This window comes from Sturnus vulgaris, chromosome 8, assembly GCF_052056855.1.
Source record: "Sturnus vulgaris isolate bStuVul1 chromosome 8, bStuVul1.hap1, whole genome shotgun sequence".
NCBI classification, from domain to species: domain Eukaryota; kingdom Metazoa; phylum Chordata; class Aves; order Passeriformes; family Sturnidae; genus Sturnus; species Sturnus vulgaris.
Genome location: NC_142250.1, coordinates 9,367,389 through 9,386,749, shown reverse-complemented (window position 1 = coordinate 9,386,749; position 19,361 = coordinate 9,367,389). Strand labels below are relative to the sequence as shown.

Here is a 19,361-nt window from a genome sequence, read left to right as displayed (position 1 = left end):
TTTTAAAAGTCTTTATCATATTCCAAAGCATTCTCATGACTGACAGTTCACAGGGTTTCTTTATGACTAGCAGGAAATAAAAAAAAAAAAGAGAGAAAAACTAAAGGAACAAAAATAAGTCCAACCCAACCCTAAGTAAAATGTTTACTTTTCCAAATACCTTTTTGTGTGCTGGCAGAGTGATATTCAAGTTGCAAGCAGCTGTCTGTGGCAGTCCTTTTGTAGTCTTTGGTTCTTTCAAAAATGATAATCGACCACAGGGTTCCTGGCTGGTGTCTCTTACCTAGAAAAGAAATTTTGCTTCAGCACACTAATATGTAGTAATTCAGAGTCCTAGAGGAGGTTTCTGGAATGATCCTCAGAATTTCTTTCTATAAAGAACCTTCCAATGGGTAAAGACTAATAATACCAAGCTGGAGCTCAGCCTGAGGTGCTGAAGGAGAGAATGTGTTACTGTGAAAGAGTCAGGTCAGCCTGAAGCTCCCTGATGGCAAATCCATGCAAGACAAGGTGTTGAGTGAGTCCAACTTGAGAGTTTCATACTGGGATATTACTAACACGCACTGTCTGCTTACTTCATTTTATTCTGCTGTATTTTGCTCTTGTGTTTACCAAAATGCTTTACAACCTCTTCAGCAGGGCAGCTGTGACAAGGCTAAGGAAAGTGAACATCCATTCCTGGCCATTTAGAGATGAACAGTCTGCACACACCTTCTGAAGGCTGCTCTGCAAGTACAGAATGTTATTGAATGCATCTCCTTTGCTTGATCCCTCAGAAATTTTGATCTACTAGTAAATATGCTGGGGCTCCAATTGGAGATATGGTTTTAGTAAAAGGTTGCGAATTCATATTATGGGTATTCTGTTCCCAGACCTGCAAGCAGTTCTGCTGTGGCTTCAAGTAGAGCACCCTATCCATGTTATTCACATATTAAAAAATTATACTTACATACCAGGGGCAAGTTAGTCCTACAGGGCTGAAAAAAGGAAGAGGGAGTGTGGGAAGGGAGGAAAGCATCAGGATCATTTATTTGTTTTTCTTTTACCTTGATAGAGAATGGCAGTCTATTTTCTTTGAAAGCATAAAAATTAAAAACAAGCTGCTGTCCTCCTTTAGTCAAAGGGGCCAGATTTCCATAGCAATCAACATAAATAGGTTTTCCTTCAAGAACCTATCAAAGCAAGAAATAAAAGTCAATAAAACCTCTTTTAATAGTAGATTCATGCATATAAGCATCATGATTTCCCTCAACATAGTTCCTGAGTTTAATGTAAGTGCCCACTTGGTTATATTCAATAACAAATTAGAATATCAATGTGCATTATGGCAAGATAATGTGAGTACAGGCAGCTTGGAAAACCACAAGCCATTTGACTGACTTTTCTAAAGTAAGAGTGTGTAATTTTCTTCAAGAAATAATAAGTTAGTGACTATGATTTCACCACAAGCCAGTCCTACTCATGACTGTGTGTCTGCAGGGCCAATGAGAAGGAATTCCTTCTGCAAAGCCCAACCAGAACTACTTGACAGCAGTGAATACAAACTCCACTACAGACTGCACTGGGACTTCCACAAGTCCTCATGCTCCTCCAGTCTTGCCCTGTTTTGTTCTTATTTTGAGAAGTTTCACAACATGGTCTTGCTGTGAACCTTTATTTAACAGGGCTTGTCAGGAGCTGTTGCTACTTGGAAAACACACTGCCCACCTACAAGGAGGAAGCCAGCTGCAAGGAATGTACCTCAATGTCTTTGCTTCTTGCAACTTCCTCAAAGTTCTCTTGTTGCTCCAAAGTTTTGTCCACTTTGTCGTCAGTCATGCAGAAGCAGCGCAAATTGGATTCCACAGGGTCATTCATTTTGGCAAATATTACAAACTTTGCCATATAAGGAACACATATTAATTCTCTGTAAAGCTGTGTTGCCAGCCCAACAGTCTCTAATACTTGGTGGCAGTCTGCAAGCCAAAATCTGAGTGGGAAAGAGTAAACCATTGAATCAACTTTTTATTATGTCCCAATATTGCTTAATCCTTAAAGAGAAACTATGTCCTGTATCCTTGGTCATTCTGCATGTGTACTGTCCTTGCAGAATTGCCAGAGCTGTTATTTTCCTTCTATTCTCAGTACAGGTTTACCCATCAAGAAATGGAAATACCTGGCAATGAAATGCTGACATACTTATCTGACCCTTTTCACACTGGTGTCTCATAAAACTACTTATCTGAAGGCTCATTTGAAGCCAAAGGGAAATTTAATTTTGTGCTACCACACATAATGTATATTGTGATGTACTGATGCTTCACTATACATTTGATTTGTTAAAACAAACGCTTCCATAACACACACAGCAAAATCACATCTTCCATTCCAGCTGAATCAAATATTGCCTCGGTGAAGTTTCCCAGAGACAGGTGTTATATTGTTACTTTTCTCATCTTACGATTAAGAAGTTGAAGACAAGTGTGGTACAAATTATAAATAATTTATACTTTGTATCACTCTTTCCTACACTATTTCAGCCCAGATTTTATTTGGTTTTACAGCAATTCTCTCTCTTTTCATAAAGGTTTTTATAGTTGCAATGTAATTTACTGAATGATGAACTCTCTACCTGCTATACGATGGATTTTCTCCACAAGGATATGTGATTTGTACAGATGCTATTAAATGTCTCCAATCAGCACAGAAGTCTGTGAAGTCCATCAAGATTAATTCCAGTTCATCATTTTTTTGCAAATGATATTTTTGTGAGAGCAATTTAATACAATTTTCAACTAAAAAGCCCATAGCCAGAAATTAAACATCTTTAAACATCTTTAAATTTTAAAACAAACACCTTTTTATGAACCCTCCCATTCTTTTTAATGGGATAAACATTTTAAGCTTCCCCTTTCTGTTCCCATCTACAGAAAAACCAAAGCCCTGTGTGGCATAGCAGCCTTCAGAGGAACAGGCTGTGTGCCTGCCAGGAGACCCTGTCACAGCCAGGCCAAAGCTTTATGTGCAGCCCTGGATGTGTGGGACGCTGATAGGCAGTGACAAAGCAGCATCTGGGCCATCACTGCTTCATCAGCCTCATGAAAGGCTTCCAGAAAACCAAAACACAACCTCATAACCATACATGGTGTTGATCAAGGGAAGCCACTCCTGAGATGCAGTTGGCAGGTTGTTCCCATACCTGGCAGAAACATTGGTGGTAAAGGAGACACAGTCATTCGAAAACGTCAGTGGAGTGGTGCCCGTGATATCCTCCCACTGTGCAGGTGAAGTGCCTCCTGTGCAAATACACACCAGGGAGATCTCCTTTCAAACACTAAGCACACACAGACTGCATAAAGAATAGCTCTATCTCCACACACAGAAAGAGAACTTAGACATTAACGTTCTCCAACAGCTGAGCTCCATGTTATATGTGGCATCATGTCACACAACGGAAAACAATGATATAAGCAAAGAATATACCTACAAGTCAACAGCAACCCCCCTTAATATCAGCTAGGACAGAATTACTTCTGCAAGCTATTTTACTGACAAGCATGTTTAATAACCCAAGACTGAAATTTTTCATACTGGCTAAATATAGAATAGTATTTGACACATGTTGGGAGAGTTCTTTTACAGTGGCATGGGACCAGATATAAAGCTCAGGGAACCAGTGGGAGCCTTGGAAATAACCTCAGCTCACTTTGCTCAGGAGAGCTGATCTGAACCCCAGTGGCCCAGCATAACAAGGTTCCCTTACTGGAAAGCAGGAGTTGTGAGTGAGCACAGAACTGCTGCCACAGAAACCTTTGCAAAGAGCAGGATTGTGTCTAACCTGTAATGCTACATAGGAGTCGAAGGCTGGGAGTCGTGTCTCCTTTGTACCCATTGGTTACTCCTTCTCCTGACGGAGGTGGCACAGGAATTGTCATGGTTATTGGCTTATGGAATTTTCTTCTTCTTGGCTCCACAGTGACAATGGGACTGAATGTTGCTTTGTTTCCAAGGATTTTTTTGACAATCTCTTCTGGAACTGGTTGAGCCTGTCAACGTAGGGAACATACTTAAACTAGAGCTACAAATTGTTTATAGACATGCAGAATTATTTCCTAAATTATAATTTTATTTTCTTTATATTTTCTGTAGAATTTTTTTCCCCCAGGAAGCCTTCTCAAAGGTGATTATTAGTGAAATTAATGGTCAGTTTTTATTCAACAACTTCCGATTTCCTAATCACTAAATGATCGAGCTAAACTATAAATCTCAGAAGGTTCCGTGCACCATTTACTGAGAGTTTTTCAGAGCATGTTTGGTCTTGTTCTTAATTTACAGTGAATGTACAATTTCAAAATGCAAAATCAATTTTGCACTTAAGAAGTGAGGACTAGACACTGTCTCCTGGAGGTGACAGACAATTCTTACATCTCTGCCAAACAGATTTGTGCTCTTGCAGAACCCTGCACTCCAACTGACCTCTGTAATCAGTGTACACTGCGATTATTAGAAAGAAATACTTGTTTGGGTCAAAACCACAAAGAATGCATGAAGTTATAGAAGACTTATAGGTAAACTTCATGTTTTCTACAGTCAAAAGTGACAGACATGGTAATGGGAGTTTGCATCCATTTGCTTTTAAATATTTTTATTTTTTTAAACTTTCAAGCCTGTTTCAATCAGGCTGATCTGTGACTTGCTATTATTCAAATTGCAGAGTGCACTAATATGCAGAGAACATGCAGTTACACTGCAGCCTCAGCAGTCACAACACTGCATACAGAGATGTCATTCTTTTCACACTGGAGAGCTCTGGGAAAGCAACTGTATAACCGGAACAGCAGAACTTCCATTTTCTCAAGATTAATCATCTTGAGACTTGAAATATCTTTAACAGAAATGTTTCAGCATGAATTCCAAGCACTGCAATCTAAACCAGCACCTCTTTTTCATGAACCCATCAGACTTGTCATACTATTGAGGGAATTTCAAATAACTAACTCGACTAAAAGATGCCTCCTATTCCAATGGAATATTTCTCCATTTTCCATGCAGTTTGTTTAAGTTATTAAACAAAGTTCCACTTTCTGTGCAGTTAAGAGTTTAAGCTATTTGCTCTTCCCAGATTTCACCCCTAGAAACACCAGTGGTGAATGTCTTAAGACACAGCATATGTACATGGGAAGTTTTTGACCCAGTAACAGCTGGCAAACAGCTGCATGTAATCCCTACCAAACACATGCCCCTGGCAGAGGGCAGCCCAGTGACCCTGTTCACTGCTGCTGTTTTGCTAAAGAGATGGGGACTGCACAGTGGCTGCAGAGTTGCTGGGGCTGTGATGGTTCCAGGTCTTTGCTTTCCTCTCTTTTTAGTTTTTGGGATGCTAAGCAATAATCATGGAGGTGATCCAAGGGGAGCTGGGTTTTTGCTACAGGGAGGAGGACTGTGTTCCACTTGTGCCTGAGGGACACTGAGTGTGCCCAGGCAGACTCGTGCCAATTCAGACCTCAGGTATGGAAAAGCTCCTTACCACAACCCACTGCTAAGGAGCTGCAGGCTCTGTATCTTCCAGTCTCGTGCATCAAGACAAGTGCACTTAGAAATGCTGCACTAAAACATCTTTACCTGGAGCCCCACACGGATTCTCTTGGTCAGAGCCCCCTCAGGGAAGGAGGCCTGGACACGTGGCACTGTGGTGCTGCTCAGCACCCCGCCCTCAGGGCCGATTTGGTTACTCTCCTGCTTGATCCGGGAAACCACTGCGAAGTACTGGGGGAAATCCTTGGTGACGATCCTGCAGATCCGCTTCTTCTCCAGCTCCTCCACGCTGTCCAGCTCTGGGGGCAGAAGACAGGTAAAACGTTCAGGCATCTCCTGCCCAAGTTCATCCCACGCTCCTTTGTGAGTGTGGGGCTTTGAATAAGCCTTAAAATGCCTAAGATGGTTGGGTACTTTATTATTATTTATATACTGCAGGAGTAAAATAAAAGCCATTCAGTGCTATCAATTCTCCAGCTTTGTTTTTTCTGTGAACTTTTGTATGGATCCTGACAATGAGGGCCAACAGCAATAGACAAAAAGACTTGCCAGGACTCCTAAGCAGTCGGGTGTGACAGTCTCTGCAGTAGCAGCTGCCACAGAATGGTAGGTTTGTCACAGCATAGAAGTCCAAGGAGGGCTGAAGGAGATAGTCAGGCTTCTCCCCTCTCTCATTTCTATCTGATCTTTCTGTGCATAGCTCCAAATTATTCCCAGCCTCTTCCCCCATGTAGTTTTGACATAAAGAAAACCACAGGAGATCAGAGTCCAACAAGATGAAGTTTAACAAATCCAAGTGCTGAGTCCTGCATTTTGGCCACAATAACCCCATGCAATGCTATAGGCTGGGTACAGTGTGACTGCACAGGGGAAAGGGACCTGAGGTAGTGGTCAACAGCTGACTGAAAATGAGCCAGCAGTGTGCCCAGGTGGCCAAGAAGGCCAATGGCACCTGGCCTATATCAGGAATAGTGTGGCCAGCAGGACCAGGGAGGTCATTCTTCCCCTGTACTTGGCACTGGTGAGGCTGCACCTTGAGTACTGTATTCAGTTTTGGGCCCCTCAGTTTAGGAAGGACGTTGAGATGCTTGAACGTGTCCAAAGGAGGGCAAAGAGGCTGGTGAGGGGCTTGGAACACAAGCCTTATGAGGAATGGCTGAGGGAGCTGGGTTTTTTAGCCTGGAGAAAAGGAGACTCAGAGGTGACCTTACCACTCTGTACAACTTCCTGAAAGGTGGTTGTAGTCCAGTGGGGATTGGTCTCTTTTTCCATGCAAAAACTGACAGAATGAGACGACACAGTCTCAAGCTGTGTCATGAGAAAATAAGGTTGGATATTAGGAAGAAGTTTTTCATGGAAATATTGATGAAGTACTGGAATTGTCTGCCCAGGGAGGTGGTGGAGTCACCATCCCCGGATGTGTTTAAAAAAAGATTGGATGTGGCACTCAGTGCTATGGTTTAGTTGAGGTGTTAGGGCATGGGTTGGACTCAATGATCTTGAAGGTCTCTTCCAACGTAGTGATTCTATGAATTCTGTGAATTCTGTGAATAACAGCCACTTCATGACCTATCTGCCTTCATGTCAGGTGTACACTCCAGAGCTTGGCCACCTAAGGCACTTGAAACAGTTATTGCCCAGACTGGCATCCAAAAAATCCTGACCAGATACAGAGCTCTCCATGAAACTGTGGAAGTGACAGAGCTGTCTCCCAGCAGTACCAGTGAACCAAGGACAAGCCTCTCTTCCACATCAGGATTCCAGTCATTTGGTTATCTGCCCCAAAATAACTGCAGTGCACCACTCAGCTCCTAGAGAACCTTAATGCATCCTCAGATACAATTGAAACAGTGTCAGGTCATCAACCATTAGTGCTCTCAGCCACATTCCCAATTTGTAGGGTCACCAGGGCTCAGAAATGTGCATAGAGTACCTATTCTAATTAATTATTTAAGCACCTGACATAATTTTCCCCATATATCCATTGGGGAAAACTCTGTTATACAACAAAAACATTATGACTTTTGCAACTATATTTGTTTATATACGTACATACATACACAGATATATATATATTTCTTTTTTTTGCATTGGTGCCCCAAATGCATCAGGAAAATCCCTGTGATATAAACACCATACACAAATGGAGATAATTATGTAACTGTCATGCATTTCTCCTTGCAACTTCTTGCACTTGGCCTTTTTATTTCTTGTAATTGGATTTTCTTGGAGAACTCCACAAATTTCGGCTCTTATTTTCCTCCTTAAAAAGGGAATTTCTAAATAAAGTTTGTTCCCAGAGAAATGACATTTTTATCAGATCCAGCAAGAGAAAGCAGGAACACCAGAAATAATACTAAGACAAGATACTTGTAAAACACTTAGTGACTGAGATATTTTCCTCCTCTAAACATGTAAGCTCAATTACAGTTGCAAAAGAATTAGAATGCAAATTTGGTAAAATGTCAGCTTTCCATTTTAAAACATTCAGCAGCTAATTTGGATTAATCACACAGTGTTGCTGTGGATCATATGTACCTACCAGAAGTGGATAATTTCTTATCTCAATGTCAACTTCCATTTACTTTGACTCAGAGATTGATATCTGAATCCCTCTAATGAATTAGGCACTCTGCCTGCAGCCTCTGGAAGCAATGGCTTGTGCAGGAGACAAACTGGACTTCTAAACTCCCAGGCAGGTATAACCTTGACTGGTAAATCCTAATCATCTCCTGTTTGTTGCTAGAGAAAAAACCCAACGTAAAATGCTTACAGAGGTGAAGGATAATTAAAATTCTCCTGAAGTAGAAAAATAGTGATTTTTAGTGTACAAGAACATTTCAAAGTCCTTTGAACCTGGCAGACACTCTCCTTCAGAGGAGGAAGATGGGAAGAGTGGCAGAGCAACAGTCAGGCATGGAGAGGAGTTGGAATACATATAGGGAGGTTATGTTGAGATAATACATATGTAAACTTCTATATGAAGTTGCCCTCTAACAGAAAAAAAAAATAGATGAGCAATCAAACCATCTCTCTCACACTGCCCTGAGAAATGCAGTGTTAGCATGACAGAATTAATGAAACAGGGAAAACTAGTCCTGGGAGAGGTCACGTTTCCCAAACACACCTCATGCATTTTACAGAGGGAGATATCCTCATTACTGGTTTCCTCAGCTGCTGACACTTCATTCCTGGGCAAAGTGTTTCAATGATAAACCTTGAAGCATTTTTTGGTTAGATGGCTGGGTTTTGGAGGGAAGGGGGTTTTAGGCACAGAGAAGTATGCTGTCATCATACATACCCCATCATACAGACAGGGATAGTGAAGCATGGAGAGGCAAAGCAGAAACGTTAGTGGCAGAATTGGGAAGAATCTCCCACTGTCAATATCTCCCAGGCATGTGCTAACAGCCCAAGAACTCTTACAGCCATTCAGCTTTAGTGAGTCAAGAGAAAGGTATGGTGAATATAATGTGTGCAGAAGTCTTCTTCTGCCACCCATGCATATGGTACACTTATCCTGTGATGGTTTGGTGCCTGATCTTCCACTGGAGTAATGGAGAGAGGGGAAGGAGGGAAGAAAAGAACATCACAGGTCCCCACCCTTTGGTGCACGCTGCCACATGAACATTAAGGCTTCAGGACAGATGAAGAGAAACCCAGCCATGTCCTCCAAGGCCAAGAGGGACCTCACACAGGCTGTCTCAGGTCAAGGAAAGCAATCACACCAGTTCTCTCTGGTGAGAGGCAGTTGTGGATCAAGTTCATCCACATCTAATACCTTTCTTTTTTTACCTTCAGATAAGGTAACACAGAGCAAGAATCTTCTCACTCAAAATAGAGTAAGACAAGTCACAGAACACCTGGCTATTTCATGAGCTTCAAGGTGTCTTTGTATTTATCTGGTTTCCCTTGCCAGGGCCTCAAAAGAATTTTGCTAGCATTGAAAAAGCAAATCTCACCTGTACCTCTCAGACTGAACAGCTCTTTGAGTTGTGCAACCCTCCCTCAGTCCTGGCTAGAGCAGAGCTGACCTTGTCACCATGCACAGACCACAGGGTGGGGTGAGCACAGGATCCCAGTTCTCCCCATACAGAGATGTGCCCAGTAAGGAATTGCTGCACTAAAATCATGGCGTGCAGGAAGCAGCTGCCACATGGAGGAAAATAGAGGAGGGGGATGGAGGCAGGGAGAGCACATGGCAAGGGGCAAGGAGAAACTGAGGGCAGGAAGATGCTGGTAATCTCCCAGCCTGAGTGTCTCACACATGTAGCTAGACACTCCCAGTGCCACAAGAATGTTTCACCTCAAATAAGGCGAAGTCTTTTATGTCTAGTTTTGTGTAGTCTTTTATCTTGCCATTCACAACATACAGTTTAACAGTGATGTTTAAAAACTTCTTGGAAATGTGGCAAAATCACTGAAGAGAGATTTATGGTGGTAATTTAAACTTCAAGCATAAACAAGGTCACACTCTGGTTTGATCTGTTGATTCAGTTATGTAAAAACTCCTGCTTCCCATCTGAAACCACACTGTGCAACTGCAAGCATACTGTAGCCACAAACATTTGCATTTCTTGGCTCACTCACTAGTTTGCAAATGACTTTTAAAAGATTAGCTACCCCAATGTGTGCATTTGTGCCCACAATTTATCCACAGGTACCTCTAAAGGGTGCAGGAATGTTAAAAGCAAACAGAAGTTATATATAAAAGGAGCCCATCTGAAAATGCAATGTATTTACCAACTACAAGACAGAGAGCTTCTTCCTAAAAAAAATAAAAAATATATATATTTTATTTGATTCAAGTATAAATAAATATAATATGGCCAAGAGCTGTGAATTGCTGCCCTTGTGTTTGGAGCCACACTTCTCCTACCCCTAAAAATGCCAAGTTCTCTGTATTTCCTCAGTCCTGTATTTGCCTAAGTAAAACACCATCCTTAAAATAAAACCTATTGAAGCAGAAACCTGACTGCACCAAAGGAAAACAGGCTCTTTACATCATGGTTCATCTTCTCTCACGATAATAATCCATAAGTTCTGCTGTTATTTAATCCTGTATTAGCCCTGGAACGGTGCCCCCCGCTCGGGTTTATTTCGGGTCTAAGACGAGGTTTCCCAGCAGATGGAGCTGCTTCCAGCACAGAGCGGGTTTCCAGCTGTCCCCACGGAGGACCAGGAGCCAGGATGTCCTTGCTCTCATCCCTACTAGCTAAGGGGGAGAGCAAAACAGGAACAACAAAACAGAGGAGCAAACCGCAGCGTTAAAACTCGGTGTATTAAGGACCAGCGAAAAAAGGTCTGACTGCCCTCCTTCACTACACGGGTAGGAAAGGACTTGTGATCACAGCAGGTTTGACAGAGTACAGACCAGCTGCTTTAACAGAAAATGGGCACTCCTGCAGCACCTCGTGGCACTTAGAGATGATTATGCAGATGAGTTTTCTTGCAAAGACAGACTAAATTTCTCTAAATGACTATGTGGCTGCTTTTAATTTAAATTAAAGCTTGCTTCTGCCTCCAGAGGTCATATCTGGAATAAAATTTCTTCCAAAGTTATGTCTTCTAAAATGCAAGATACTCCCCCAGAGCCAAGTCTGACTGTGATATTTTGTAAGAAATCAGTAAAAGTCCAGATGAAAAAAAGCCCAACCCACTCAAGTCTACAAATTTGTAATTTTTTTGTCATTGCTTGGAAGACCTTTTACATTGAAAAGGTGTCATTTAACTGGAGTGGAATTTTGTCAAACCCTTGCACTATTTTAATGCAGGGTGGGTTTTTATTTTTTATTTTGCTTTCCTATCTAGAGAAGGATGTTTCTGCAGTACTTTTTGCTCCTTTCCCTCTCACAAATGATTGCCTGGATTTGTAAAAGCCATTCCTGAGGTTTCACTTTTAAGGTGTCAAATATTTTCACTCTAACAGAATCATGTCCATCATACATTGTGTGATTACTTGGCTGCACTTATACCTACTAACCTCAAAGAGCAGTTCCTCAGAAGGAAAGAGCCACCTGAAACCCTCAGATGATCAGAAGGTTGTCCTGTGGCACCACATTGTGAAGTGTATTATTTTAGGCTCTAAGTACTGAGGGCTTCACGACCACCTCTCTCGAAGTGTTTTTATTTATTGAGCTTGTCTCTGTAAATTGTCAATTTCTCCATATGTGAACTCTTTCATAAGTGTTGCAAGCTGCAGCAATTCAGAACAATATTTCTGTGCCCAGATTTCCCATCCCCAAATCAAACTAAGCTCAGTTTGAAAAGCATATGAAGCAAATAAGCAACCTGCTGATCAGTGCTGATTACCTCACCTTGTCAAGGCACCACTACTTCACCCAAATACCAAATAATCACTCCTGATCCCATGCCAGTGTGCAGAGAAGGTGGGGCAGTGGTGAGATTTTTCTTTCTCAGAGGCTACAACTACAGCATTCAATCCTGCAACAATCGTAATTTCCTAAGCCATAGTATCCTGGACCATGTCCATCTTTTGCCTGTTCCACTGCTTTTAGGTTCCCTTCAGTGATGAGGTTTATTTTATTTTTCCAAACCCACTGACAAAACATTTGCAGTGTTTCTGCCCTGATGTTTGGTTGGTTCTATTACATTTATTTAGAAATAAATAGCTACAATAGATCATCACGAAACAAGCAGGTCTTTGCTGTTGCTTTATGTTCGTACAAGCTCAGGTTCAGTTTAAATACTTCAAAATGAAGTCTTTCCTGTTGTCCCCATTCCCAGAAGATCAGGAAATCTACAAAAAACCTGTATTTCAGATGCCCAGGGAGACCCTCATGACAGCACAACTCTCCATGTTCCCAAGGCATGCCTTTTGCTGAGGCTGCCCTCATCAGACAAGGAGAGGCTGAAATCAAAGGCAGAGCTCCCCCACAAACACCTCTCAGAGCTGCCATCCACAGCCTCATCATTTCCTTCACATGCTTTTGCTGATAATGAAAGAACTTTCCTGCAGTTTGTGCCCTATCACGCTATGACTTTCTGTAGGTTATCTAGGGAAAATCCTGTGCATAAACCCTTACAGAAACCCAAAGTTCACACCACAAACTCTTTCATTCACACTCATGCAAAGAGCTCAAGCAACGGTTTAGCAGTATTGAAAAATGCTTGCTAGGAAAAGAAAGCAGTGGTGCCAAGAAATCACTGCAGCCCCACAGCCTGGCTTTGCCCACGATTTGTCTTCAGGGACCATCTGTGACAGCCTCTTCTGATGGATTTATACAGCTGGATCCCCTCATCTTGAGGGACTCTCACATCAACAACAATGCTCAAGCAAAACAAGGGAGCCAGACTTCCCAGATGGGCATCAGGAAGGCAGGTTGTGTACTTGTGGGAGGCAACCTCTAACAATGCCATTTGAAACAAGAATGCTCTACGAGGCTGAGCTCTGTGTCTGTAGGAAGGCTCCATATAGCTGATATTTATACTGTTTATATTGTTGGTTTGGAATGACCTTACCATGGCCCTGCCTGAGCAGCAGAGACACGTGTACCTCCAGCTGAGTGTTATTCTCAAATTCATGCTGGAAAGCAACTGTGCAAATTCTGCTTAAACTTGGCAAGACTTCAGACCAAAATTCACCACTCATTCCAGGATGTCCCCAGGCCACTGCAGAACAATTACTCCTTACACTCTTTCCATCAGTTTAAAATGCAACAAACACTGTATTCCCTGAAGTCAGACATCCCCTGCACTGTTTTATTTGAGTTTGCTTTAGTCAGCCCATGTTAGCAAGCCTTCACAAAGGCAAGCCTAGCTAAAGCTTTGAGAAAATATTTACCTTCATCCATGCCATTCAGTATTTCAGTTAAGTCTTCATGTTTGCTGTCATACTGGTGCTCTTTCCACGTTTCACCATTCTCACTTCGGAGTACGATCAGCTCTCTTTCCTTGCCTCGCATTGATCCAAAATGTGGGATTTCCACTATGACAGGGCTGGAGAAAAAGGAATCATGTCATTTTTAACCCTGTATTTCCTCACTGCCCTTAATTTCCTATGGGTCCTTAAGAAAACTACAGTCATTTTAAATAGTTAACACTGTTACAGTAAAAATGTTTGTAAAATTGCCAAAGCTGCACAATCCTTTATCACTTAAACTATCTTAATGGATAAATTGCAAATATTAATATATAGCTTTTTTTTTAGTGCAAACCTCTTGACTTATCTTCCTCCATGAAAAGAATAGTGACAACTTTTAATAAGGAGCATTCTCCTTGCTCATTTATCCCAGGGTGTAGGTGATCCAGCCTGCCTCCAGCACACACAGCATTGCTGACTTGTAACTGGCATTGGCGTAGTCAAAGTTCAGATTTGGCTCAGAGATTTTGAAGGGACAAAGTCAGTTCAGAAGCCATCTGGCTATCAGTGCATGCAACAGCCACTGACTGTAACAGGAACCATGCATTTATGTAGATTTTGAACTTCAAGCTAAGTCCCAAAGTTTTCAAAGCTGTCCCTGGCTCTCTGTTGATGCAGCTCCTGTAAAATAAGAGACTGTTTTTCTTTAGCTCCACTTTCTGGTTCTCATGCCCAGCATCACAGCTGCAACCTCTGCACGGCAAACATCACTGGGGAATCGTTAGATCCTTTCAGAATGGATTTCTCTGGGTTAAACAACATCATGACCACATTTATATTAGTTACTGTCAAACATTTTGAGGGGAAGAAAAGGGAATGAGAAGGTGGCTAATAATACACCTGTGTCACCAGACAATGTACCTTCAACAGAGGACTGCAAGTGCATTACTGAACAGCTTGTATGAACAACCGACAGAAACCACCATTCACTTCATGTGCCATTCCTCAACAAAACAGACACTGTTGCCAAACACTTCACAGGCAGGATATGCATTTTAAGGTATGCTAAGACAAACCGACTGAAATCACACAGTAAGTGAACATTTATGGATTATGCAGCTTTAAGACATTTAAATAGACAGTATCATTATTTTCCTACAGAGGTTGTAAAGGGTTTAACTGCTTTGTAACAACTTGGTTAAAAGCAGCATCACATGGTGGGACATGTGCAGCAATTCCGTGATACTGTACATCTGCCAGGTGTTGGGTGCATTAACCAATCCACCACTTAAGCATGAAATCACAACAGCCATCATGGGGAAAAAAAAAGCTAGTTTGAAGCCCAGTTTGCACATTAAATTCCCAGGGAGAAGAGTTAGCCTTTTATTCCCCCATGAAAATGATAAACAGAGTTTAATTAATATGTATTTTAGATGCTTTTAGGAACACCCAGTCTATTTTTCAAGTCTCAAGTCCTTTAACAAAAAACAGGAATGTAGCTGCTCTCTCCCATTGTGCACAGCAAGAAAATATAAAAAATTCAAATACATTGATTAAGACATTTTCTCTCTAGCTCAAAAAGAGCACAGGCTGAAAACTAATGCTGTAGTACAATCTTTGCAGGCTAATATTTCAGATACTGTCTCTGTAAATATTTAGAAACTACACAATTTTGTGCATGACATTCAACGAGAATACTCAGTGAGAAGGTATTGAACAGGTTTGAAACACCAAACACTCACCAATATTTTGAAAACCTAATGCAATAAATTTCACAGTACGGTTTGAAAACAACAGTCAAAAACATACGGAAACATGTTTAGACTATACACTGCAGTCCCTTTGGGTAGCACACTTGGCTTTGTAAATTTATTTCAACAAGATGCCCTTTGCATGTTGAAAAGATTAGTATTTCTCCAATCTTGCTGAATCAATTAATTCACTTTATAACATTTTTTTCGGAATAATCTTTCATAAGTAACGACTTTATGTGAGCACATTTTGCAAATGCTCTTCCCAGAACAGTCTCACTTGAGGCCTGTAAATACCTTCTCTACCACAGGGTTGAACTTAAAGGACTGCCACTGTGTATTAAAATGTATTTAATGCAGTAGAAACACTTCAAATTTAGAAAATTACAAAAGCACAGAAGTTATGAAAGCAGAATGCTGGCAGTGAATTTTACATGCCTATAAGCACAAGGTAGTAGCAGAGCTATATTAAATCAAGCCACTATGATTTTCTTTCAGTGACATAAATCAACTGAAAGTTTTAGGAAACTTAAAAATAATAATGGGAATAACAAAAAATTTGAAACAAAAGAAAAACTGTAGACATTCTGTATCTTTTCCGTACATATCCTACCCAATAAATTTTGTTCCTTGTGGACCAAGCTGCAGGATTCGGCTAACCATGCTCTCACCCTCATTTAGAGGGGGAGGACTTTTAGGAAGGTGCAGTTTACTGAATAACATCCATGCAGCAGGAAGAGAAACGAGAAGGGGAAATTAGGAACAAGCTGTCATTCCCAACAGAACCAGCAGTTTACACCAGGGTGCCACTCATGGTAACGAACAAAATTTATAATTAGGAAAAAAAAGGCCACATCATAGTGGATTGTTTCCCATATTTTAAGCTTTAAAAATAGTCAGTTCCTAACACTGGCACTACTCGAACCACCACTCTACCACTCTACAGTAGGTGCTCCACCATAACTCCAAGTGGTTTTGCCCCACAGGCAGGAGACAGGCAGCTCCCAGCAACTCCAGAGGGAGCTGTGCACATGTTTGGAACAGAGCTCAGTATCTAGGTCACTGTGGATGTCTCTAGGACAATTCTTCGTGATAGTGCTGTTTCTCTAAATACTCTACAAGCAAGAGGGTCAAAACCTGCTCCAGGTTTTCAGTGTGTGATTCCTCCTGACTTCCAAGGCAGGGTTGCATGAGTAGATGGGGGTGGGACCTGGCCTTCCCATGGCTGTCCTTACCTTCATCTCCATCCTGCAGTCTTCCAAGAGGCAAAATTCTCCTTAAAATGCAGGAGTTCTTTCCAGAAGGAATGCAGGTTGGCATTTTTAAATGTTTTAAGTTAAGTAGCCTGTGATACGTGCTCAGATGAGGTAGAGTCAATGTTTAACTACTTAGAGATCCACAGGATAAAGGGAATGAAAGGTGCGACATGAGCATAAACAACTGAACTCACAGAACAACTCACCCTAAAAACTGTGCACCTGCTGGCCCCATTTCTACAAGTCGACTTGCTAATCCTTCTCCTTCAACCATGGGGGGTGGGCTGGCCAGTTTGTGCCTCTTTACCAGGCGGCAGGTGATGCGGGTGGGTGCTGTGCACTTCCGTGGCGGGATGATTATCCTCATGCCATGGTGCCGACTGCCCCTCATCGAACCCCCTCGTGCATCCACCATAAAACTAACCAGGAAACTGCACAAAAAAGAAAACACATCAATGAAAATCGTCACGAAACAAGCAGAAGATAAACAAAATGTCAGCAGACACAGACTTCAAAACATTAGAAAAGTCATCCCGATCCCAGCTAAACTAAAAAGAACATGAAAATCCTTTAAAAACCTGTACTTGCATGTTAACTACTGGTTATCAAAAGCAGACTAAAGCTGCTTTTGCTAAAGCTCTAGCAACATCATGGTGAAATGACCATGTTCTACTGAGTAATTCGGATTAGAAGGGTACACAAGTAGTATATTAGTAGTGGTTTGTTAGAATTTTAAAACATCCCTTTGTGGCTGCTAGCTCTACTGTCTACAAATGAGAGTAATTAGCCTCACATGCATAAAGCAACGGGACAGCGTAGAAAAAGGAGAATCAAAAATGCTTATTATTTTAGAAACCTAAGTCTTTAAAACCTCCCCACTATCTCATTTGCAAATACTCCTGATGGCTGCCAGAGCAAGTGCCAGCACCATGGGTGACAGTCAGTGCAGGCTACTAGGGACCTCCACTGATGGGGAAGGTAAGTGATGACTACCAAGTACATAACTTCCTTTAGGCTGTTGGTTCCCTGAAGGAAATCATGCCATTACGACTCTTTGAAGATTAGATTCACTAGCAAAAAAAAAAAGAGACATTAAAGAAAAATTGAACTTGCTAGTGTCATTCCAATGCATAATTTTCCATTTATTAATAAGAGGGTGAGAAATTATATTTGTAATGATGAGTGGTATATTTTTTAATAAAATTCTTTCTATTTGCAAGGGAATAATTAAAATTAATGTTAGAATAGCTTCAGGTAGAAGATGCAATAACAGGCTGGTATCAAGAAAGACACAAGTCACCAGCTCACCCTTGAAGCCAGTACAGATTTTGTTTGCTCCTTCTGTATGACAGACACTGACATAGCTGAAACATCTGTCATGTGGCTTCAGTATTTTCAAGGCTGTTGCCAAAACTTCCAGCTTTTAAGAATTAAACCTTCACATGACTAATAGGTGAATCCATTCAATTTCCTGGTTCCTGACAGTAACGTGTACTAGGAGTGTCAGCCAATAATCCAGGGGATTGTGATGGCTCTTGAAAAAAAGCCCCCAAGTGCTCTGAAGTATAACTTGGAATTTGTGCAATACAGTTCCATTTGCTTTGAGACCAGCAGGATATCAACAGCAGCAGCTGACAGGCACTGGCCAGGCCTGCAAATAAGCTGCATTTAGAAGTCTGGCCAACATGGGCGGGAAAAATCTGCACAAAACCAGGAGAGAAATTAACATTTGGCATTTAGTGGCCTGCAGGAGACAAGTGAGTAGGGACACAAGCTACAAATACAGGAAGTGCAACGGACATGTTGTCCAGCTCAATTCCAGAGCAAGAAGTTGCTACATTGCCTTTCTTCGAATTAGAATCCATCGGTAAAGATGGGGAGGTAAAACTGCTCTCTGAGATGACCCTAACCCAAATTTATAATTTCTCATGCACCAGACACTTTACAATACTGAGGCATGATATTTCACAGTAGTTTTCATACAGAAAAACTGTATCCACATTCCATGTTTCTCTCCTAGATAAATGTACTGTACACGCCAACAAATCCAAACATTGCCACTAGGGTATCCCAGCTCCTCACAAGAGGAATTGTTTTAGTAGGACAGGATCTTGGCTAACCAAACACTTTCCATAAATATTAGACCTGTGTCAAAAACAGTATGCTCAATCTTTAAATTATATACTCTATAAGTGATTATAATCTTAGTATTTATGGATGCTTAGCTGGCCTTTTAAAAATGTGCATGGTTTCTGTCTGCAGAGGAGTTAGGGCCATTTCAGACTGGAAGTTTGTAGGGTGGAGGGATGCCTGGCTGGAGCATCCCCAGGGCTGAAGCTGCAGCAGCTCCAGGGAGGCACAGCTGGTCAGTGCACCACGGAGGAGCCTCCTGGGGAGCTTGGCAAGGTTGGGCTCAGCCTGATGGCTCAGCACAAAGCAATGCTTTGGAGAGCTGCCTATCATGTATATGGTTACTGGCTTGTTAAGCCACCTTAGAATTAATACTGAAAAGGAGGCTCTCATCCAGCACAAAAATGCCAGAACTTACACTCAAATAAGAAGCTGTCTTCTGTACCCAAACTATTTAAATGTACCCATACTATTAATAGTATGTAACAGTGAATTGACAAAAAAATCTAGTCACTTAAATGAATTATCTTAAATTCATAATTGAAAATTTAAAAAAATCAGTAGAAGTTAAAACTAAGTACCTACAAAAATCAGTCCCTGAGTTACCCAGGATGTTTAGGCTGTAGATTTTAAGGCCAGTCCAGCCTTGAAAACCAAGAGCTTAGCACTGCTACTGCACACTGCTCACAGCAAGGGTAAATAACACTTGACATGACCCTGAGCCCCAGTGCAGGAACCAGCCCCTACCAGCTTTGGTGTCTGCACCACACTGCAGCCTCCAGTGCAGACAAAACCTGCAGCAGACCAGCCTTTGTGCATATTGCTCCCAGAGAAGGGCAATCATTGCCAGCAGCTTATTAATGAATTATTTCCTTGTTTATTTCCGAT

At 41.5% G+C, this 19,361-nt stretch overlaps 1 protein-coding gene across 11 annotated transcripts in view; it reads right to left on the bottom strand.

The window, feature by feature from the left end:
- Nucleotides 1–19,361, bottom strand: part of ANK3 (ankyrin 3) — a 293,933-nt gene that overhangs the window by 40,027 nt on the left and 234,545 nt on the right. For all 11 annotated transcript variants that reach the window (XM_088168802.1, XM_088168803.1, XM_014882314.2 and 8 more), the window contains 8 exons: nucleotides 16,550–16,774; nucleotides 13,319–13,473; nucleotides 5,602–5,813; nucleotides 3,818–4,025; nucleotides 3,179–3,275; nucleotides 1,741–1,969; nucleotides 1,047–1,172; nucleotides 161–283 (listed from right to left, as the gene is read on the bottom strand). In XM_088168802.1, coding sequence (XP_088024928.1) covers nucleotides 161–283; nucleotides 1,047–1,172; nucleotides 1,741–1,969; nucleotides 3,179–3,275; nucleotides 3,818–4,025; nucleotides 5,602–5,813; nucleotides 13,319–13,473; nucleotides 16,550–16,774 — 1,375 coding nt within the window. The remainder of the gene's footprint in view (nucleotides 1–160; nucleotides 284–1,046; nucleotides 1,173–1,740; nucleotides 1,970–3,178; nucleotides 3,276–3,817; nucleotides 4,026–5,601; nucleotides 5,814–13,318; nucleotides 13,474–16,549; nucleotides 16,775–19,361) is intronic.